Consider the following 23,250-nt stretch of genomic DNA (forward strand, 5'->3'; position numbering starts at 1 on the left):
AGAAAAGTTTTGTCTGCCATCGTAACTTCTCGGCAAAACAAAAATGTTCTCCGAGCTCGCTGGATGCGTTTAACAGCTCCATCGCACGTGTGTAGATCAAGGCTAATGTTGGTCTTGCAGACACAGGTTCATGTAGGCCTATGTGTCAGGAGAATCACCATGCTCAGAAGTTCCTTAGACATTGCAGTTTTTTTATTAACGTCATTATAAACACTGATAAGCATATTAAATCTAAAAGTCGAATATCTTTGGATATGGGGTAACCCATATCTATTCTTGTTATATTATCTTTTGAATTAAAACAATGATTCACTAGACCAGTGTTTTTCTGTCTATAGGTTTACTTTGAAATAAAATTAATGATATCTGTTTGCTCTATAGATACCTCTGTTACCCTAATTATTGCACACAAAAATTCTTCTGCCAATCCTCATCCCGTTACATGTATCAGGAAGAGAATTCAAGAAAGTATAAAAAGGGAACTCAAATTTAGAACCTTAGCAGATTCTAAGATGGAGACTTCGGGTACGCTAGTATTTTTGACCATAGCTTGTTATCTCCCTTTAATGGCTGAGGCCCATGGCCGCCTGATCCTGCCGCCATCACGGAGTTCAATGTGGAGATTCGGATTCAGTACTCCCATAAATTACATGGATCACCAATTGTGGTGTGGGGGATATTGGGTAAAATCTTTTTAAAAGGATATTTTTGGTTTTCTTTGATATAAGTAATAACCATAATCATGAAATGGCAAATGAAAGTCACTAAATGAAGAGTATGTCGACTGTTTAACTTTGATCAATTTTTTTTACAAAGTCAGATAAAAAGTTTGACTATTTTATCAGACTCAGTTGGTACTAAGCTAAAAAGTCGTGTTTATCATTTAAAATGCTTTAATGAGTAAAGCTAGTTCAACAATAAAAAAATAATAAAAAAAAATTAAGTGCAAGACTTTTTATTTTCATTATTGGAAAAACATCAATAAATAACTTTGATAAATAAAAATGCTTTCAACTAAGAAATGCACTGATACTCTCAGCTCAAACTTAATAGAATTGGTCGAAATATTAGGGAAAATACTTAGTTGTAGAAATATTTAGCGACAAATATTATTTATAACTTTTATATTCGTTTAAGTAAATTAATAAATTTACTGTAAGATTATATTTATTTTTTTCTTCAAATTATTATTCAGAATCAGTGGGGAATTAACAGAGGAAAATGTGGTCTCTGTGGCGACCCTTACCAGCAAAACCCGCGTGAAAACGAAGCTGGTGGAAAATATGCTACAGGCATCATTTCTAAATGCTATCAATACCAACCCTCTGGTCAAAACATGGACATTCAAGTCGAACTAACAGTCAACCATCTTGGTTACTTTGAATTTAGACTCTGTGAACATAACGACACATCAACAGCCATAACTCAAGCCTGCTTAGACAAGAACCTTTTGAGATTTCCGGACAACAGCACCCAGTACTACGTTAGAAAAGGTGTTAAAGATGTAATCAATCTACAGGTTCAGATTCCGTCCAGTGTCTTATGTACTCAGTGTGTTCTACAGTGGAAGTATAATACAGGTAAGGGCAGTCATTGTTTTCATCGACTTGTATTTCTTTCTTTTAAATGTTTTGGAGGTCCAGTGTTTGCTCTGTTCCAATTTTATAATGTTTTATCGACTTTTAAGTTTGAATACTCTTCGTTATCTCCATATATTTCACCCTTACCTTATGCTGTATTATTACCACAACAAATCTACAATAATTGAATTTTTTGAATAGGTAACTTTTGGGGTCATGACGAAAACGGAAGTGGACAGGGTCATGGTGCGCAGGAGCAATACTACGGCTGTGCAGACATTGCAATTCTCCGAAGCTGTAACCAGTCCTAGACATTCTTCACTAATTCCTGATAATAAGAAATGATTTCAATGGACATTTTTGTTTAGTTCATGTCCTTTATTATTATATTTTTATGAATACTTAAATTTGCTGAAATTATCATTTAAACGTTAATGACAAAATAAAGAGATACATACTATTCATGAACCTTTACAACCAGATGTTTGAACGTTAATCTATACCATGTAATATAATTTTTGTAACATCTAATTTTTTGAAGAACAATTTTGATACAATATTATTTTTATGACAATCTGTTGCCACTCATATTTTGAGAATTTTACATTTTAATGTTTTATTTAATTTACTTTCCTTTGAATAATTACATACTTTTTCTGATGTTGATTTCTCTTGTCTGGAAATTAAATACTGGTATGGCCTTTGTGCAATGTCATGTGATTGCATAATATATGTAAAGGTACAAATGTACAAGTTTTGACACAATCATCTACAAATTAATAAAGTTTTTGAGAAAAAGATTTTTTTCACCTTTTATTTCATATTACATGAAACAATGTCATGGAAAATGTGAAATTAACAATGATCTCCTTTCAAAAAAAAAACAAAAAAAAAAAAAAAAACAAAAACAAAAAAAAACAAAAAAAAAAAAAAAAAAAAAACTCTGAAAAACTGAACAAAACAAAGTTTTTTTTATGATATAATAATTATTTAAACATATCAGGATTTTAACTTTAACTTCACAACCATAAATAGACTAAAACTAGTATACTGTGCATATCCATAACTATGATACATGAAACATAATGTTTAAACGGGCATTGGTCTCATGTAAGTAAGGATCAAAGAAAGACGCTTAGGACCTCGCACGTGTTTTACAATCTTTGGAGCTACTAGTATGTAATAATAAGTTACATGTCGTTAGTAATCCACAGACGTGCCTGGGGAGGTTATCGCATCTTATTGGTAAGATATAGTGATAAAAACACCAAAGTCATCACAAAAATTCCCAGTAAACAAGTCCCTAAATTTGGCATTTAAAATGTTAGATAATTCCAAACACCAAGAAATACCTTAATACAAGAATCGGTGAAAATGCGACAGGTCGTACATTAGTAAGAAAAAAAAAATATGCTTAAAATAAGTAAAGCATTGGAATGAATAAACCTATGTACATACTAAGAATACATATTTGACTATTAATACAACGTTTAGATTAAAACTATATAAAAAATTGAATTTTGATTAAAATCAAAATTGTACTAACATGCAATCAACCAGCAATTAAGGTAAAGACTAATATATTGAAATGAAGTAGAATTATTCATTTCAAGATTTTAGTAACCCAAAAATTTTCAAATTTAGAATAAAATACTCAGTAACGAGATCAATGAAGTCAAATAAGCATATTGTTTCAAATTTATGTTAAGTCAATTAAATATATGTCTAATGATTAAAGATGTTAATTTAAAATTTTTGATTTGGTAATTTATTAATTAATTCATAGTTAAAGTAAACAAAACATCAAGAATAGACAAAAACACCTAACCCTGGAAACACCAGAAAAGGGATCAGTAAGTGTCATCTGTTATCATGGTCCACGGCAAAAGTTTTCTTTTTCTCACGCAGATGTTTTTTGAATAAATTCTGCTTCAAGAGAATAGGTCAACGTATTATTAAGCCCTTCCCAGAGATTGTTGAAAGGCCTTGGTTTCAAAGACTACACAGCCACTGTCAATTGAATAAGGATCCACAGAAATAAATATCAATTTCAAATTTACTATAAAAGTAATCAAACTAGAGGTACTGTGAGCAATGAGCTCACTAAATGATACCCCCCGCCTCCCATATGAATATAATGGCAGTGTCCATGTTTTGCTCTGAAAAAATATGTCAGATCAAAAAGTAAAATAGGAGGTGCACAATGGCAATATGTAATAAAGATTCTGTGAAAGTTTCATTAAATTTCCTTCAGTGGTATGGGAGGAGTTGCGGATAAGAGATGGGTACCCCAAAGCGTAACAGACGGACGGACGGACAGACGGACGGACGGACAGACGTACAGACGGACGGAAATACCGATTACTATATACCCTCCCGCTTTTCAAGCGGGGGGTATAATAACAAAGTAATTTATAATCATATTAATTAAGATTTCTTTCCAGTAAATATTGCGTAAAAGAAACCATTAAAGACTTTCAAAGTTCATCATATTAGAGATTCCTTGTGACCAGAAAAAACTTCATACAACGCTGGTCTAGGAGATGAAACTTAAAATAATGAAATGGTTTAAAGATCATGACGAATTTCCCCTGAAAAGTAGATATTATATTCCACGTAATCTTGTATAATCCATAAAAGGCTTGGGATTATTTAAACCATTGATTTCCTGTATTGAGTCACACCCTAATTGTCTTTATCCATACATAGCGAGTAGCATGTTATCATGTTCAAGTTTGGTAGATAACAATTTATAATTTTAAAAAAGTAAAGTAATTTGACTCTGTCTAAGTCAATCTAATGCCAATGTCATGGACTCAAAGGATTTCATGCTGAAAGACTCTATAAATATCGGATACGTTCTTTTTATTTCATGTTATGTCCAAGCTAATTTGAACATATTTTATGGTTTTTGCACAAAGTTGTAGTCTGAAAGTATGAACTAAATACTCTAAAGTAATTTTCCTTTCAGAACAGTAAGACTTTGTTTACTTAAAAGAAAAGCAAAAGATCTGTAGTAGAGAACATTATACACATATCCATAAAAATGAAAATACAGAATTTCTTCTTAATCTGTATAACATTCAAACAAAATGTCTGAAAAATATTGAATAAACACTTGATAACTATCCATAAAAAAGTATAAGTTTGTGCATCTTTTCACTGAAGTATAATAAAAAAAACTATAGAATATGAAGTACAATAAGAAAAAAAAATATGAAAGGAATGATGAGAAAAAAAAATCGTGCCATTTTCAATTTGGAATAATACTACCTAAAAACTTTCTCTGTAACAACTTTCTGCCTTGTTTACTTAAACTTTAATGTAACCTTAAATGAATCAGCTTGTTTTGATAACCTTCAAACTTCCTGATTAATTTGGATTCTGTAGAAGACTGTCTCATACAATACAGAGATAACGAACCCTATCCAAACTCAAAAGTACATTCAAACAATGCAAATCAGAAGAGAAAACACATGCCTTTAAAATATCATTCATACATTTGTATCTCTGTGTTTTCTTTAAAAAATATATGAGAATGGAGCCGAAAATAAATTTAACCAAATGTCATTTTATATACCGGTATGATGAAAACTTCTACATAAGAAGTAGAAACACTTGCTGTGACCTTCAATTCGACATTCAGATATACTGACAATGTTTTATTAATTTACAATAACTATTTTCATTTATATGTCGACTAGATATACCCCAGTAAGTTAAGGACTACACAGAGTCTGCAACATCAGGTGATTATTTTGATGTTTTACTGACTCTATATCGACAATAGGGGCCAACTTACAACTCAACTTTACAAAAACAAAATGACGTCAGCTAAAATTGCCATCATCAATTGTCCTTATTTTAGATGTAATATTCTACTAACACCTGCTTTTTTTTAAATTTGCCTTGTTATAATTCTACTGAATACTAGTATATGCATGTATATATTTATATCTTTCAATGTTATGTAGTTAATATTTACTTGTACATGTATGACTTTGATCTTTGTATTGTGGAAAGGACTTATATAGGCAGTGCCTGTTGTCCAATCCTATTATGTTAATGCATAATAAAATATTGCTTAAATTAACACCTGCTTACGATGTTTACATTTCCCAATTCTTTCGCTACTCAAAAACTTTCACTGTGAACGATCAATTTTTAAAACGAGGCAGGCCACTCACTAAAAAGTTGATGTTACAGGGATTTCAGCAACATTGCTTATTTAAGCCAGCATTTTTGTGAACTTTATGGTCATTGACCTTGTGAAATATAAAACTTATTATTAGGTCGTATTTTGGCCGACTTGTTTCGTTATGCATATTAAATGTTAGATCTTGATCGAATCATAAGGCTTACGGTTGGTGTGACCAGTCAGCATGCAGGGGATGTTTACACCTCCAAGGTACCTGATCCCTACTCAGGAATTTTCAGGGTCCATGTGTTTTATGCCTGTTCACAGATTTATATTCTTTATAGATTTTTTTTTGAGAACGATAATTGTTATCTTCACCTGATATATTTTTTTTGAATTATAGAGTTAAAGGTTAAGCGGCATAGTTACCACATTCTGAAACAAACCACAGTGATTATTGCCACTAAATGTCTTTCTTTCCTAGACAAATACGAAATAAGAATAGGGTATTTTGAACTTTTTTGCAAATCTAAGATTTACAAAGCAAAAAAGTCGCAGAGGTTAAGGGGCTATAAATGAAGATTTTCAATTGCAGAGAAAATTGAGTAATTATAAAACAATATTAGAAGAAATATACCATTATTTCTCTCAAAAAATGATACTGAACTTTTTTTCCCCTTGGAAATCAGAATTAAAATATTTTTCTAATAACTTATTGACATGAATCAAATTCCAGCATGCCCCTGATTTTAGGGATTTCCATATTTCTCTCTCCATCAATTACTAGTATTCTATGATTTATTTTCATAGAAGCAAATTAATTTTTCCCTAAACGTTTATTGAGATTTCGCTTGCCCCTGTTGGTATTCTTCTATACATATTAAGAATGGCAATTGAAAATATGTCAATGCATATTGTTATTTGTAAAATGATTTCAATCTTTATTAATAATTGGATAATCTAACCTTTTTTGTCTCAAATGATGTGCCTTGTAAATTAAAGGAATATCAAATAAAAGAATGTAAACTGTAAATTCTGTACTCGGTGACACAGTACCCTCTTTTCCATGAGGGTATGTTTTGGGGGGAAAAGAGAAAAAATACCAAAATGATTCATTGTCATCACAAATTTATTTAGATCGTCTGACCCTTATCAGTTTCTTTGATCCATTATTTGTACATTTCTGCGTTTCTGTCAAATTACCAAGGTACCCCAATCCCTGTTGCAAAAAATCTCAAACTCATTCCAAACACGGAAGCGGAATCGATTTATATAAAAAGATATAAAAAGAGAAAGTTACTTCATTCAAAAACCAGAAAATTACCGAATTCGTAAGCAATATACCAGAATTGGAGGACGATGAATTCTTTGAGTATTCTTTTGTCTGCTCTATTAGCATCCTTGCTGCCCTGCCTGGCGGAGGCCCACGGTCGTCTTATCATGCCCCCCTCCAGAAGTTCTATGTGGAGGTACGGTTTCCCGACCCCCGAGAATGACAATGATCACCAGCTTTGGTGTGGAGGGAAATGGGTAAGCCATCACACTCATTATATTTCATCCAATTCTCTTCACGTACAATAGCACCAGGTAAATTAGACTTGTTAGATAAATATATTAATAATGAAGAATAATTTAACGGTTTAGATAATGATATATCAAGAATGCTGGGTTTCAATAAAAACAATGTAGCAGTGGCCAATAAATGTTCTTCACGATTTTCTTCATATGATTTGTAAACATTTCAGATTTTAAAAACCATTTAAAAATTCATTTTTTTTTCAAAATTTCAGAATCAATGGGGAATTAACAGAGGAAAATGTGGTATATGTGGCGACCCTTACCAGCAAAACCCGCGTGAAAACGAAGCTGGGGGAAAATACGCTACAGGCATCATTTCTAAATGCTATCAATATCAACCCTCTGGTCAAAACATGGACATTCAAGTCGAACTAACAGCCAACCATCTTGGGTACTTTGAATTTAGACTCTGTGAACATAACGACACATCTACAGCCATAACTCAAGCCTGCTTAGACAAGAACCTTTTGAGATTTCCGGACAACAGCACCCGGCACTACGTCAGAGGTAGTGTTTATGGTGTGATAAACCTTCATCTTCAGATTCCTCCCAGCGTTTCATGTACTCAGTGTGTTCTGCAGTGGAAGTATAATACGGGTAAGAATTCTTGACGGTTACTATCAGATATTTTGTTTTAATTTTTTTTCTAAGTATGGAAAAAGAGCATTCATGATGGTAACATTCTTTAATTTTTCCATCTTTATATGACGTTCAAGTTTCATTCATATTTTAATTATTTTTCAATACCCCAAAATCGAAAAACAATGAGCATAAATTTACGAATCTTTTCTTCCCGAATCAGTATTCTCTCTATCTTAAGTTAGTATAGGAAGCAGATCTAACAAGTTTACTCTCTTTACATCAGGTAACAGTTGGGGCTGTGACAGAAGCGGATGTGGAATGGGCAGAGGTGGTCAGGAGCAGTTTTATGGATGTGCAGACATCGCCATTCTCAAAAGCTGTGATCATTTTACAGGACTCGATCAACACTCACTCCTCCCGAGTATTTTTATTGGGATTCCATTCTAAAGACAAATCTGACTTAATGAATTAAATACTAGTATAAGTGTTCCACTTTCTACTAAGTTTAAAGTTAATAAAATACCTTGATATATGGTATTTTGAACATTGATAGCAAACTAAAATGTAGAGAGAAACAATGTTTGAAAGGTCTCACTTTTGAAAAGTATGTTTGTACTGAGTGTTTATTTTTCTATGTGCAATGGTTGTTCATTTCACAAACCATTTTATAATTCATTTTATGTGTATTTGCATAATTTTGTTTCTAGTCATTTTTTATTTTTGATTCTGCAAATTATATCCTGAATTAAAATAAATATATATATATTTATATATTTATTGTCTTTCGTTATAACTGACATTTTGGTCTATGTACGCAATGTTGCAGAAGTGAAAATTAAAAGGTAGAGGTAGCGAAAAGTGATGAACCACATAAATAAAGTAGGGAAAACATATCGTAAACAGAAAGAAAAGACAAAAATCCATGGGTCCCTGGAAAAATATGAAGTGATATCAAGAGCCGAAACAAGGAGGAGGAGGCATTCCCTATTTTTCCGTCTCACACGCCGTAGGTCCTCTATATTAATCCGGTACAGGAAGTGCTTTGCTTCATATCGAATTAAGTACATGTACATAAATAAAGCAATGACCTAGCAAATGATAACAAATGAATTTTAATATCTGAAGTCACTCTGTCATACAGTTTAGCTTACAATTAAGTATTAACTCGCCATTATTAACTAAACTAACTAATATTATACTTTCGTGTAAATAACCTGAATCTGATTGGTCGAGAAACATTTGTTAAAAAACACTATTATACGCTGAATAATGAAGCCACGCCCTTCAGCGTAGCAACAGTCAACAGTGCTTGACGACGGGTGATATTCCAAAAAATAGCGACTGCGCAGAATGTATGCGCGCACGGTTCACTGTATTTGTAATAATATAACAAGTAACAGCTTTTTAAAAAGCTTGCCTGACTAAATCAATCAATTTATCTGCATGAAGAGTGATAACCCTTTTGAGCAATACTTTGTGGGTTTAAAAAATATCCTAACTTTATATTTTGAGAACCTTATGTAATTGAAATCTTGATTTTACTGAACGTGTAGAAGAATCATCTCTACACTGCATACTAAAGAACTTTGTAGTTGAAGTGGGGGGGGGGGGGGGAGGGGGGAGGGTCTGCAAGTGGAGTGATCTGCCCTTGGATCTAAATTGATTTCACGCATTGTGAACATTTTAAAAGATGGATATGATTAAAAACACATTTTGTTGGAGTGTATTTTCTCCTCTGAAGTAAACAGTAGTAATGTGTGTTCATTATTTTTTTTTCTTAAGAGGGGAGGGGATGACACTATCATATAATATATGATATATTGAGAATGAAAAAAGTAAATTCAGTAGGCTTTGTAGAAAGAAATGTCCAAGATTATTCACTACTTTCTTATTCATCGTGTGCATCTGAACAAAGACATATAATAGATAAGGCATCTGGAGACGATGGCTTGAACTGCGTTGTTTATTATTATTGGACTCGTCCATTTATGGAATAAAAAAACCGCGGGATCGGTAAACAAATTAGAAACATCATTTCTTTAGTGTTACACGTCCATATACCATGTATTTTAATTATGTATACGATTTTTTGTTTTAAGGAATGGTATAAAACTTGTAGATAGAATTTCTGAAGCATTAGAAGGAAGTTAAAAGGACAAACTTTATTTAATTCCATGGAAGTTAGCACACCCATTCATACAATAGAACAATCCAAGGAAAAGGTGCGAAGATAGCTTACTAGTGACATTTGGCGCGAAAAGAGCGATTCACCCCTTTCGTAGAATATAAATGGACTGATCCAGTAGTATAGAAATGCAGAAAAAAGGATACACGGACATGTTGAAACGGCAAATCATATTAAATAATCTGTCCCATGCAAAAAGATTAAAGGAAGTAAACACTGCAGTATTTCGCATCAGTAATATATTTCTTTTTTCTGAAAATGTTTCTTTTAAAAGGCAGGTAAAGAATTCCAATGTAAATCAGCTTGCACAAAATCTAGCTCTTAAGATATGTCGCACATTTTCGGATCTTGGAAATATCAATCCTTATACTGCCTGACGCCGTGACGTCAGGCAATAAAATATTACGTGTAGTTGAGTGTAACTCTGCTGCGCCTCGGTTGACAATGATTTCTTGGGGTGAAAATTTTCAATGTTACACTCAACTACATGCAATATTTATATAATACCCAATTATTAAACAAATAGGGCATGCCACGTAGCAACAAAGCAAATATGCGCGAATTTTATGACATTTTAATTTAAGATAGTTATGTCTCTGCATCTTTCTAGTAAATGAACGGACCTCAAAACATAAGAGGTGGGATCAGGTGCCATGGAATGGTGAACATTCCCTGCCGACCGGTCACACCCGCCGTATGCTCCTTGTCATGATCGGGATAGCGAAAAAAAAGTTTAGTGTATAAATAATGGACTATCAATAAGTATGAAAAACGTCAGTCCGCATTTGACTCAATGATAAATTGTATTTGCTGACAAGGTCATTGTATAGACCATAGAACTTAGAACAAGAATGCTGATAATCCTGTTTCATCAACTTGTTTGTCAATAATTTACCCCGTTTTGGAAACTGTTCATACGCAGAGCATGCTCTTGCATATCGAATCAACTGAGATATATAACTGCATATGCAGGTGATGAAGGTATATTGCTGCAGAAGTAACAGAAGTTGACGATTGTAAAGTTAAAGTCATTTAAATTACCATTGTTAATTGACAAAACGTCGTCGATATATCGAAATGTCGAGTTGAAGGCTACAGCAAAGGTTTTCTTCTTTTCATGTACAAGATTTTAGACAAATTCTATTTCAGATGAATTCAAATATAGGCCTGTAAATAAATATGGGAAATTTTGCATATTTACAAGAATTCATCTTAAAATTTGCACTGGTCTCTGCCTAAATTAAATCAATGTATTGAAAGAACTGAAAGTCGGGCTTTAATTGCTCGAGTATAATGTCTGATTCGAAATTAGTACATACTAATTTTTTTCCTTTTGGCCATTGATTTTTAACAGGTAGAGTTTGTATGATTGTAATTTAAAACAATATCCCATGTACCCGTAATTCAAATTGACAGTCGAGACCCCAAGATATGTTATGATCTAAAAATTTAATAAATAATATTTCCAAGAAATTCTCGCATATTTTCTATTCAGTAAGCACTTTTTCCCCATAATTTAAAAATTCAGTCTTGGAATAGTTAAAATAATACACAGTATATATAACCACTATAATAACACCGACAAAAACAATATGAAACATGAAACTCATTTCAACATTTCGAAAAGCCCGCGCTATTGAAAATAGTTCCTGTTCAATATAATGTATGCATTCAGCAGCGTATGTGCACAAGTTTTTATATCACGAATATCTCAATAAATATCTTGCTTCTCTTTCAGGTTAATTCTCAAGCAAAAATATTGATCAATAACTTTTACAACGAATGGGATGTTAAAAATATTTGTTTGAATATCGTCTCGCAATGGGACTATTTTGTCTGCTTTGACGCTGTTTGGTTTTTTGTTTACTGTGCCATTTATAGTAAGACATACCTTTATTATTTAAAAAAAGTTTGGACGGTTTCATATTTATTCCTTTAGATTTCATTTTTACTAAAGCTTAATTCGCTTCCATATGAGTGCCTTTTCTTCATAAATGTACAATAAAGTTGCCTTTGATTTTAGTCACAAAGAGAAGGGAAAGCAATGGATCCGAAAAATGCGTCAGAAAAAAAAACTTTATATAAACTTTAAAAAAAAATGAATATCATATAAATGGCCATTGAATTAAACCTTTAACAGATATTTGTTTGTTTTATTTCAAGTATTCTTGTTAGCATTTAGAATTGTGTATGAACATTTATATATATAAATCAATCAATATAAGTTAAGTTCAACAGGTTCTGTAAATTTGACTTGATATTTGTATTTTTAATTGACAGTGATATACGAATTTGTTTTCTCCCAAAATCTCAACATTGAAATTGGTGATATTATTTACATGATTCTGTAATTATACCCGCACTTTCTAAAGAAAGTTCGGGTATATTGTTGTTACTCACGTCCGTCCGTCCGTCCGTCCGTCTGTCACACTTTTCTTCCCTGAACTCCTCCTACATTTTACACAGTAGCTTAATCATCTTTTAAGAGATGGTTGGTGGTGTCATGTAGATGTGCAGTAAGGTTTCGGAATTTTGATTTTGCCCCGGGGGGTCAAATGGGGGTCGAAAAATGACGTTTTTTGTGCAAAAAGTCCCGTCTTCCCTGAACTCCTTCTACATTTAACTCAGCAGCCAAATCACCTTTTGGGGGATGATTGGTGGTGTCATGTAGATGTGCAGTAAGGTTTCAGAATTTTGATTTTGCCCCGGGGGGATCAAATGGGGGTCGAAAAATGACGTTTTTTATGCAAAAAGCCCTATCTTCCCTGAACTCCTCTTACATTTTACTTAGCAGCCTAATCATCTTTTGTTGGATGATTAGTGGTGTCATGTAGATGTGCAGTAAGGTTTCAGAATTTTGATTTTGCCCCGGGGGGTCAAATGGGGGTCGAAAAATGACGTTTTTTGTGCAAAAAGTCCCGTCTTCCCTGAACTCCTTCTACATTTTACTCAGCAGCCAAATCACCTTTTGGGGGATGATTGGTGGTGTCATGTAGATGTGCAGTAAGGTTTCGGAATTTTAATTTTGCCCCGGGGGGTCAAATGGGGGTTGAAAAATGACGTTTTTTATGTAAAAAGCCTCATCTACCCTGAACTACTCTTACATTTTACTTAGCAGCCTAATCATCTTTTGTGGGATGATTAGTGGTGACATGTAGATGTGCAGTAAAGTTTCTGTATTTTGATTTTGCCCCGGGGGGTCAAATGGGGGTCGAAAAATGACTTTTTTTGTGCAAAAATTCTCGTCTTCCCTGAACTCCTTCTACATTTTACTCAGCAGCCAAATCACCTTTTGGGGGATGGTTGGTGGTGTCATGTAGATGTGCAGTAAGGTTTCGGAATTTTAATTTTGCCCCGGGGGGTCAAATGGGGGTAGAAAAATGACGTTTTTTATGTAAAAAGCCCCATCTACCCTGAACTCCTCTTACATTTTACTTAGCAGCCTAATCATCTTTTGTGGGATGATTAGTGGTGACATGTAGATGTGCAGTAAGGTTTCGGAATTTTGATTTTGCCCCGGGGGGTCAAATGAGGGTCGAAAAATGACGTTTTTTATGTAAAAAGCCTCATCTACCCTGAACTACTCTTACATTTTACTTAGCAGCCTAATCATCTTTTGTGGGATGATTAGTGGTGACATGTAGATGTGCAGTAAAGTTTCTGAATTTTGATTTTGCCCCGGGGGGTCAAATGGGGGTCGAAAAATGACTTTTTTTGTGCAAAAATTCTCGTCTTCCCTGAACTCCTTCTACATTTTACTCAGCAGCCAAATCACCTTTTGGGGGATGGTTGGTGGTGTCATGTAGATGTGCAGTAAGGTTTCGGAATTTTAATTTTGCCCCGGGGGGTCAAATGGGGGTCGAAAAATGACGTTTTTTATGTAAAAAGCCCCATCTACCCTGAACTCCTCTTACATTTTACTTAGCAGCCTAATCATCTTTTGTGGGATGATTAGTGGTGACATGTAGATGTGCAGTAAGGTTTTGGAATTTAGATTTTGCCCCGGGGGGTCAAATGGGGGTAAAAAAATGACGTTTTTTGTGCAAAAAGTCCCGTCTTCCCTGAACTCCTTCTACATTTTACTCAGCAGCTTAATCACCTTTTGGGAGATGGTTGGTGGTGTCATGTACATGTGCAGTAAGGTTTCGGAATTAAGATTTTGCCCCAGGGGATCAAATGGGGGTCGAAAAATAACGTTTTTCATACAAAGAGCCCTGTTTTCCCTGAACTCCTCTTACATTTTACTCAGCAGCCTAATCATCTTTTGGGAGATGGTTGGTGGGGTCATGTAGATGTGCAGTAAGGTTTTGGAATTTAGATTTTGCCCCGGGGGGTCAAATGTGGTTTGAAAAATGACGTTTTTTGTGCAAAAAGCCCTGTCTTCCTTGAAGTCTTCCTTAATGTTACTCAGAAGCCTAATCATCTTTTAGGAGAGTTAAATATTTTGAAAATTATGTAAAACATCAACGTCAAGGGGTAACAAGATGTGTTTGTGAAACACTATGCGCCCGGCGTCAACAAAGTTCGAAAAAGCTATTTTTAGCATATAGTTCACAGTCAAGGTCACAAGGTCATTGACCTTGGTGTTATTTGTAAGAACTTAATTAGTGGGGTATGCATACTAAATATGAAGTCCCTCTCTTTTATGGTTCAAAAGTTATGGCAAAAAGTAGAAAAAGCTATTTTTAGTATAAAGGTCACAGTTAACTTCACATGGTCATTGACCTTGGTGTTGTTTGAAAGAACTTTATTAGTGGAGTATGCATACTAAATATGAAGTCCTTATCTCTTATGGTTCAAAAGTTATGGCAAAAAGTGGAAAAAGCTATTTTTAGCATATAGGTCACAGTCAAGGTCACAAGGTCATTGACCTTGATGTCATTTGAAGGAACTTAATTAGTGCAGTATGCATACCAAATATGAAGTCCCTATCTTCTATGGTTCAAAGGTTATGGCAAAAAGTGGAAAAAGCTATTTTAAGTATAAAGGTCACAGTCAAGGTCACATGGTCATTGACCTTGGTGTTGTTTGAAAGAACCTTTTTAGTGGAGTATGCATACCAAATATGAAGTCCCTATCTCCTATGGTTCAAAAGTTATAACAAACAGTTAAAAACCTATTTTTAGCATATAGGTCACAGTCAAGGTCACAAGGTCATTGACCCTGATGTCATTTGAAAGAACTTTATTAGAGGAGTATGCATACTAATTATGAAGTCTCTATTTCTTATGGTTCAAAAGTTATGACAAACAGTTGAAAAACCTATTTTTAGCATATAGGTCACAGTCAACGTCACAAGGTCATTGACCTTGATGTCATTTGAAAGAACTTTATTAGAGGAGTATGCATACCAAATATGAAGTCTCTATCTCTTACGGTTCAAAAGTTTTGGCCAAGGTTAAAGTTGACAACAGACAAACAGACAAACAGATAAACAGACAAACAGACAAACAGGCAAACAGACAGGACAAAAACAATATGCGCCCCGAAAAAATTCGGGCGCATAAAAAAACATCGCATGCTGGGAAACACCTCGAATTCTTATGAGTAATTTATGTACATGTCAAATGTGAGAGTCATATCTCATCTCAATCAAAAGTTATAAGCAAATGCAACATTTTTGAAAAGTAGGTTAGGCTTGATCGCTTCAAGGTCAAGGTCACAGTGTAAAAGTCATGATTTATTTGGAAAGGTCTTATCACAGGTAATAATATACATGCATTATGATATGAATGCCCTAACTTTTCTCTTTCAAAATGATGAATTTGTAACAATTTAATTTTTTTTGCAAGTTGGTCAAACTTCTAGGTCACATGTAAAAAAAAAAAACCATGCCATTCTCACAGGTAAATATATATACTAATACATAAGTTTAATATGAATGTCTCTTCTCATTCAGTAGATATAACCGTGATAACCAAGGTTAAATTTATTGAGACAGATGGATTGAGTCTGACATACAAATGTACATATTTCTATATGAATTGGGTAAAATTGGCCCAGTGGTTCTAGAGAAGTTAAAAATGTAAAAAGTTTTCAGACAAACAGATGGACAACACGTTACGACAGACATTATATGCTAAGAAAACCAAAAAAGCTCAAATGAGTGTTTTGAAAGGGTTACGATATGGTTGGAGTATTTGAAAAGCTGTTTTTTTTCCTGCAGAGATATGCATGACCAACATATTCATGTTTTATATTTTCTTTAGTGATTTGTTTGTTTGTTGTGAATACATCTTCCCTCATATGGAGACACCGCCAAATAATAATGAAGATAAGATGTGTTTGTGAAACACTGATGTCCCAGTATGGAAGCCTATGGCGAAGGTTGAAGTTTCTCAAATATATGTCAAAATCAAAGGTCAAGGTCAAAGGGTTCAAATTGTTAGTATCAGAAGAAAGTCTTGTCACAAGGAATGCACATGTGAAATAAAGAAATCCCTAGTAATTCCTGTTCAAAAGTTAATTGCCAAGGTTAATTTTTTTGTTTAAGTGGTTCAAACTCTAGGGTCAAGTTCAAACATATTTACACCTGTTGACAGTTCACAATGAATACAATATGTCATGATAAGTATGAAAGCCCTAGCACCTACTGATCAAAATTTAGGCAGAGTTTAAAGTTTGGTATTTTTCTTGTAAAAATGTGTATCCCATGTCAAGCGATCAGAGGTAAAAATTAATGGTACCCAAATAAAAGGTCTTATTAAATTGTCACAAGAAATAAACCTATAAAATGTGGAAGCTATTTGTATAGCCCATCCCATTTAAAACTTATGGGCAAGCTAACTAGGATTTAATTTCTGCAGACTTATAGACAGACATACTAAACACAAGAAACAAAATATGTATAATAATTAGTCAAATGGAAAAAAATATACTATTTAACTCAATTAACTGGAATAACAAAATACATTGTTATTTCAGGGACAGGAAGTGGGTAGGAAGATTGGAATCCCCCCATCCCCCCCCCCCATCTGGCATTTGCTTTGTTATTTAAACAAGACTATATACTGTAGCAAGTAAAAAATGACTCTTGACATCCTCTCCCTATAAACTTAGAAAACATTGACCTCACTATCATTGTTTTTTTATTTGTTTATTTGTTTTCATTTTTTTCTCCTGCTTGTCACGAAATTCTGGGCTGGAATTTTTTGACTGAGATGTGAACCCCCCTCCCTACTCCCGAAAAAAATTCTGGATCCGCACCAGTATTGGCAGTAACTGAATGTCACATCGACAACGGGAGATAACTTCACAATATGAAATTCGTCTAGTGTGGCATGCGATGATCTTTCACCCTTTTTAAACTTTAACCTAATAGTTTGGGTGTATTTTACCCCCCACTATACCAAAACTTCTACTTACCGACTCCCTGTGTCTCAACTTCATGAAATATAAATCCAATTATAACTCAAAATGAATTAATCCAATGCACACCAGACTACAGCCATGTGCCATTTTGGCGAACCTTCGTCGATTCCATCACCTTATCAGATGAAGTGGGAATCGGCCGAGGTGTGCCAAATGGTGTTTAATCTATAAATATGATAATAGGTGACGCAACGTGATGTGATGTAGAAATTTACATGTTCACATGTATAGTACAAGAACAAATTTTAAATTAATTCATAACAAACGATATTAAATTTTAACAAACCTTTTCCATCTAGCCTATTCCAAAAAGTATGTGCTGTGTGATTGTGGTGTCGAGGGGGGGGGGGGGGGTTAGTAAATTTAAAAAGGTCCTATTATGAGCAAAACATATATCAAAATCTAATTTCAGACGCGGATCCAGAAATTTTTTCCGGGTTGGGGGGGGGGGGGGTCCTCCTCAGTCAAAAAAAAATCCTAACCCAGAAATTGACAATCAAAAAAAAAACCTAAAGTAAATCTCACCCAAACGTCAAAAACCTATATCGTCGGGGGTGGGGTGGGAGTAGTGGTGACTTCTATTGCCGCAAATTAAATGTTTAACTTTTCATACTTATTTTACACATATTCGTGTTTACCAGGGGGGGCGGATCTGCATTTTCCAAGGGGGGTCCATTGTAACTTTTTCCTTGTTTTAGTATATACATTTTTTAACCTTGTAAATTCCAGGGGGGTCCTGACCCCCCCCCCCCCCCCCCCCGACAGATCCGTGCATGAATTTACATCATTAATAAAATTCAGACTGGTATATAATGAATTAAACATGTATAAAATAAATATAAGAGGTTCTGAGTTATTGGTCACAGGGTCTGAGAATTTCATACTCAATTTGATGAATACATGTAAATTATAGAATTATTTTGACTATTTCTTTGGAAAGCCGCCCAATATGTAGGAGCGTGTATTTAGAGGCAAACACCTTAGTGCGGGTATTACTGTCTCATGACAGCATCTAGTTTCATCTGGATTTGTTTTTCTTCAAAAAACGATGTTTTAATGTTATGAAGGTATCAACGATTTGTATCCCTGACAAACTGATAAAATTGTATGAAGCTGTATCACTTTCCTACTTCCACCACGAAAGATCAATCCATCGGAAGAAATATTTTTCTTCAAATGAAATAGAAATAGAGATAACGAACAGTAATCAAAAATGTATTGAAACAATTCAAATAAAAAACAGAGCAAATACAGACTTCTAAAAAACATTAGAGGTGTGATAAGGTGTCATGGAGGAGTGATTGTCCCCTGTCGACCAATCACACCCGCCAAAGGTCTTTGTCAAGATCAGGCAAACGGACAACTCCGTAGATAATTCAGTGTGTAAATAAAGACTTAACAGGTACAAATGTAACATGTAAAACGTCAGTCATCATTTGACTTAATGATAAATTGTATTTGCTGACAAGGTCATTGATTCATCAACAGAACTTGCGAAATGATGACTTTAAATGAGATTGTTGATATCCTTTTTTCATTTATCTATTTGTCGATAGATTGCTTCGTTTTAGGAATAAATTGTACAAAGAAGATCCTATTGTGTATCAAAGCTGATCAGGGGAACAAGTAAGGAAAATTAGCGATAGAGAAGTTGAAGTTTATCATAAAGTTTATAATTGTAGGGTTACCATTACAAATTCATTAGCATTTCCTTAATCTAATTTCAGTAAAATTTGATCAAGTTGTTTTAGAGAATGTTGATAAATCAGAGAAATCTTCATACAAAAATTTAAAAAGTGTTTATTTTCAGTAAAAATAAGACAAAAATATATAAAATCTAGGATATTGTGATGGCGACAACAATATGGACAAATTGTTCAGAGAGCAAGCACACAGGAGATTCCTATACATTAACCAAAAAATATAATTAAAAAAAAATATTTAAGAAACTTTTCATGTGGCAAAATATGACTGCTGTGAGTTTTTCTAGGATTTTCTGCAGGCTTCACAGCATTTCCTATCTAAACAAACTGGATATTTTGTAGTTGAACACGCCAAACCTTTCAAAGAGATCGATTTCTCCCTAAAATGATAAGAATTGTTAAATGAGTTGGTAATTCTATTTGAAGCTTACTAAAACTTTGAGCATGTATATATTATTTGAAGGAAAAAGCCGTTCTTATTTACAATTAAGCATTTTTTTCTTTATTTGTAAATCTAAATGACATAGCTTTCTACATTAAGTGTATCTTCACTAAAAACTCGAAATTTTACTTATTTGTCAAATCAATGGAATTTGATTTCAAAATTTAGAAAGAGAAATTTAAATTTAAAGGCTTCAAAGTTAAAAATATCAGACATTTTGTTCCTTACCTCGTCTATTTTACTGCTGCATTCTCTTGGTTTATTGAAAACTTTGGTATCTTTTATTCCAGGTTCAAATCCTGTGTATCCAACAGTAGCCATGAAACCAGCTAAAACGATAATTCATGTCTGTGCAGTAAAAAAGTATATAATAAAAGCACCCAATACATTATCTATTGATAATTCCTTGACCAACATCAATATTTATCTGATTTTGGTCATTAAAGAAATTTTGTTTTTCAGCAATGATTTTTTTAACTTGACTCGCTTTTTTATTGACTACTTGTACGCTTTTCTTCATACCTTTCTCTGTGCCCGCTGTGATAGTATCCCCCACAGGGACACATAACTGGTTAGTCATCATGAAGTAACCCTTTGTCTTGTACTGCGGTATCGGGACCTCGTATGTACTGACGTCCAGCGAGTCAGATGACGTTCCCAGGTGAGTGTCACTCACTTTTTTGCTTCCTTCTGTAAAAGTTTAAGAAACCCTTAGGCACAACTCTCATTTTAGACCCACTGGCTCAGCCAAGGACCTATATTCTATACTATACATCCCTGGCTGATTTGCTCTTTAGAATTTTAAATACAACGTCCTCTATATTCTATGAATTTTTTAAAAAATCCCAAGTTGTGGCCCTATCACATTCTCTAGGACCATATTAGTAAGAGCCTTGGATCTGTGCTGGGTAAGAATGATTGCATATCGGAAACAAGAAATCATGATCTAGCTGTTCTTGAGAAGATTTACATAGCATGATTTGATCTCTTTGGTGGTCTAACTACTTTAACATAGAAATATACCAGGAAAACAATTTCAAAGATTCCTAAACAACAGCAAGGCTTTATAATTATTTCTTTTAATATACAAATATTGTCAGGAAGTGCAGAATTTAATCTGTTCAAATGCGAACACAAAAATAAAGTCCTAAAATTTGAATGAAAAATGTCAACCAAAATACGAACCAATGAATATTTGCTTAGAAGGTCATTATAAAAATCACATTTTTAAAGAATGTTTTGATATGTTTGTATAATCTCTATAATATATGTACATCAGCTTATCTGTCAAAGTATGCCTCGGTTTACAAAAATGGCTGTCGTTTGAGAATGCTTTTGAGTACTGAATTAACGTAAAGGGAGACACAGACCCAAAACGCAGGTGACAGAGGATAGGAAAGTTGAAGATGGAAAAGCTGAAATCATCACGTTTGTCACACAATGTTGTAAGTTGGTCTTTCTCATCTATTTTCAGTAAAATATCCAAATACGAGCGAGATATAGGACAGGTCCTGTGTACACTTTTATTACAAGTTAGTAACCAAGTGAAAAAAATATCGCTATACGAGTCAATAAATGCACTGATTTATCTCATTCCATTAAACAGAAGAAAGCTTACTAGGTATACAGGCGGGCGTAAATCCTTTTCTGGATAGTCTAGTCGTATTGCAGACACCGTTCACGACAGTGTATTGAACTCCCTGGTAAAATAAAAACCAGAAGTCTCTGTCGAGACTGTAGCTCTACTGGTTTATACCTAAAACAAAGGAAGAGAAAAGTAGCAGTTGGGACTTGAGACTTTAAAACAGCGATAAGTAAAAAAAATGATCCTTGCCACTCATTAAAATAAAAACCTATGCACAGAATTATGTATCTTAGTGTAATCTACTTATGTGCCAAGTTATATTGAAATCGGACCAAAACTGTAGGAGGAGTAGCATTTTGAAAGAATTTCACAGAAATTTCTATTTTTAGTAACCATGGCAACACCATTCATCGAAATCAAAAACCGATGCACAGAATTATGTATCTTAGTGTAGTCTACTTGTGTGCAAAGTTATATTGAAATCAGACCAAAATTGTAGGAGGAGTAGCATTTTGAAAGACTTTCACAGAAATTTCTATTTTTAGTAACCACGGCAACACCGTTCATTGAAATCAAAAACCAATGCACAGAATTATGTATCTTAGTGTAGGCTACTTGTGTGCGAAGTTATATTGAAATCGGACCAAAACTGTAGGAGGAGTAGCATTTTGAATAATTGTTTACAGACAGACAGACAGACAGACGGACAGACAGACAGACGGACGGACGACGGACGCATTACTATCACATAAGCTCTCCTGGTCTCTGACCAGTAGAGCTAAAAATATTAAGATGATCATCCTCTGGTAACGTGTACTACATCAAATTTGACAAAATACATATATATATTGAATTAAGTATCAGAAACTTACTTCCTCAAAATTCTGAACCATTACACCTTTGAAGACTTTACCATTTACAACTCTCTCTGAGAAACTGGCTATTTTTGTGTTCTTGGCATCATAGAAAAGCTTGACTTTCCCCTACAATTAATAAAAGTAAATTATAATAAATATTTCATCAAGGTACAAACTGAAATGCTGTTTTTTTTACTGGTCTTTCTAATTCTAATTATGTTTTACAGTTGTGCATCTTAAAGAGTTTCAGAGTAGATGGATAAGAAATAAGGTAATTTAAATCATAAATTAAATATTTAGGTGTTTTTGTGCCTTTGTCCTACCGAAAATCGGTGAGAATATACATGTACCGTATTATTCCACTTTCAAAATCAGAGAGTGAGGAAAATATTTTTACATAGAACAAGATGAAATCTTAAAGAAGAGTCGTATAAAGGTAAATTTCCTAGTATTTTTTTTCAAAGTTCTTTTCAAATATTGTTGTTTAACTAATTCACATAAAACATATAAATTAATAGGAAAAAAGCCTTTGTCATCGAATATTTTCTTTTCATCCATGCCAAATAAAGTTGGGGGTACATAAAAACACCAGCTTTTTAAAAAAAAAAGTAAAATAAGCTGAATAAAAAAAATCAGCTATTCAGCTAAAACAAAGGATTTGATTGAATGATTCATTAACTGTATATATTGTTTAACGTCCCTTTTGAGAATTTTTCACTCATATGGAGACTCCAAAGGAAAAAGGCAGTCTGACTAAAGCCAGCCCCTACTATATCACTTCGTTAGTAGGGTCTGAAGAACTCTCATAAGGGTCAATCTCTGAGTGAACTTTGAGTCTGCATATTCATAAGAAAATATTGACCAATCAGATAACACGTATTAGAAAACGGTCGGTATTAGAAGGAAAATGGCGGATTATCAACGTGCTTTCCATGTCGTCTTGAAAGAAACAAAAATAAACAGTCTTAAAGAAAAACAAGTCGAAATATTGGAGACTATTCTGAATAATAACAATTGCCTCGCTATTTTACCTACCGGGTATGGAAAATCTCTCCCATATCAACTTTATTTACCAGTAATTCGGGCTCTTGGTTGGAGTAAAAAGAAGAACAGCAAAGTCATAGTTTGTTGCCCATTAACGTCCATAATGGAAGACCAAGTGAATAAATTGAAACAAACAACACTTGTTTCTGCAGAATATTTAGGTATGTTTTTAATTAATCAAATAA

At 33.8% G+C, this 23,250-nt stretch overlaps 2 protein-coding genes across 4 annotated transcripts; one reads left to right on the plus strand and one right to left on the minus strand.

Moving 5' to 3' along the window:
* Positions 1-476: 476 nt before the first annotated feature.
* On the plus strand, positions 477-8,332 carry LOC134277082 (uncharacterized). Of its 3 annotated transcripts, none has more exons than XM_062759354.1 (3): positions 477-683; positions 7,509-7,893; positions 8,162-8,332. In XM_062759354.1, exons 1-3 carry the CDS (start codon positions 513-515, stop codon positions 8,323-8,325), a joined length of 720 nt encoding a protein of 239 aa, XP_062615338.1. In that variant the 5' UTR covers positions 477-512; the 3' UTR covers positions 8,326-8,332. The 3 variants fall into 3 exon arrangements, with proteins under 3 accessions (XP_062615338.1, XP_062615339.1, XP_062615337.1); XM_062759355.1 differs by lacking the exons at positions 7,509-7,893; positions 8,162-8,332 and adding exons at positions 1,196-1,580; positions 1,782-1,930 and having other exon boundaries at positions 478-683; XM_062759353.1 differs by lacking the exon at positions 477-683 and adding an exon at positions 6,717-7,248.
* Positions 8,333-19,433: 11,101 nt separating this feature from the next.
* On the minus strand, positions 19,434-22,175 carry LOC134277084 (uncharacterized). The gene is made up of 5 exons (XM_062759356.1): positions 22,037-22,175; positions 21,198-21,279; positions 20,102-20,269; positions 19,808-19,908; positions 19,434-19,517 (listed from the first exon to the last, which is right to left on the minus strand). The coding sequence occupies exons 1-5, from the start codon at positions 22,055-22,057 to the stop codon at positions 19,452-19,454; spliced, it is 438 nt and encodes a 145-aa protein (XP_062615340.1). The 5' UTR covers positions 22,058-22,175; the 3' UTR covers positions 19,434-19,451.
* Positions 22,176-23,250: the final 1,075 nt, after the last annotated feature.

The sequence above is a fragment of the Saccostrea cucullata genome, unplaced genomic scaffold (assembly GCF_032062105.1).
Source record: "Saccostrea cucullata isolate Sc308-1 unplaced genomic scaffold, CSIRO_AGI_Scuc_v1 ctg564, whole genome shotgun sequence".
In the NCBI taxonomy this organism is placed as follows: Eukaryota; Metazoa; Mollusca; class Bivalvia; order Ostreida; family Ostreidae; genus Saccostrea; species Saccostrea cuccullata.

Excerpts from the sequence above, each read along its gene's own strand:
- LOC134277082 (XM_062759354.1), top strand. The coding sequence starts at position 513 with ATGGAGACTTCGGGTACGCTAGTATTTTTGACCATAGCTTGTTATCTC. Across the intron at positions 684-7,508 it reads TGTGGTGTGGGGGATATTGG|AATCAATGGGGAATTAACAG; the intron begins GTAAAATCTTTT and ends TCAAAATTTCAG. Across the intron at positions 7,894-8,161 it reads GCAGTGGAAGTATAATACGG|GTAACAGTTGGGGCTGTGAC; the intron begins GTAAGAATTCTT and ends TCTTTACATCAG.
- LOC134277084 (XM_062759356.1), bottom strand. The coding sequence starts at position 22,057 with ATGGTTCAGAATTTTGAGGAA. Across the intron at positions 21,280-22,036 it reads TGGTTCAGAATTTTGAGGAA|GGAGTTCAATACACTGTCGT; the intron begins GTAAGTTTCTGA and ends TTATTTTACCAG. Across the intron at positions 19,909-20,101 it reads CACAGCGGGCACAGAGAAAG|CTGGTTTCATGGCTACTGTT; the intron begins GTATGAAGAAAA and ends TTATCGTTTTAG.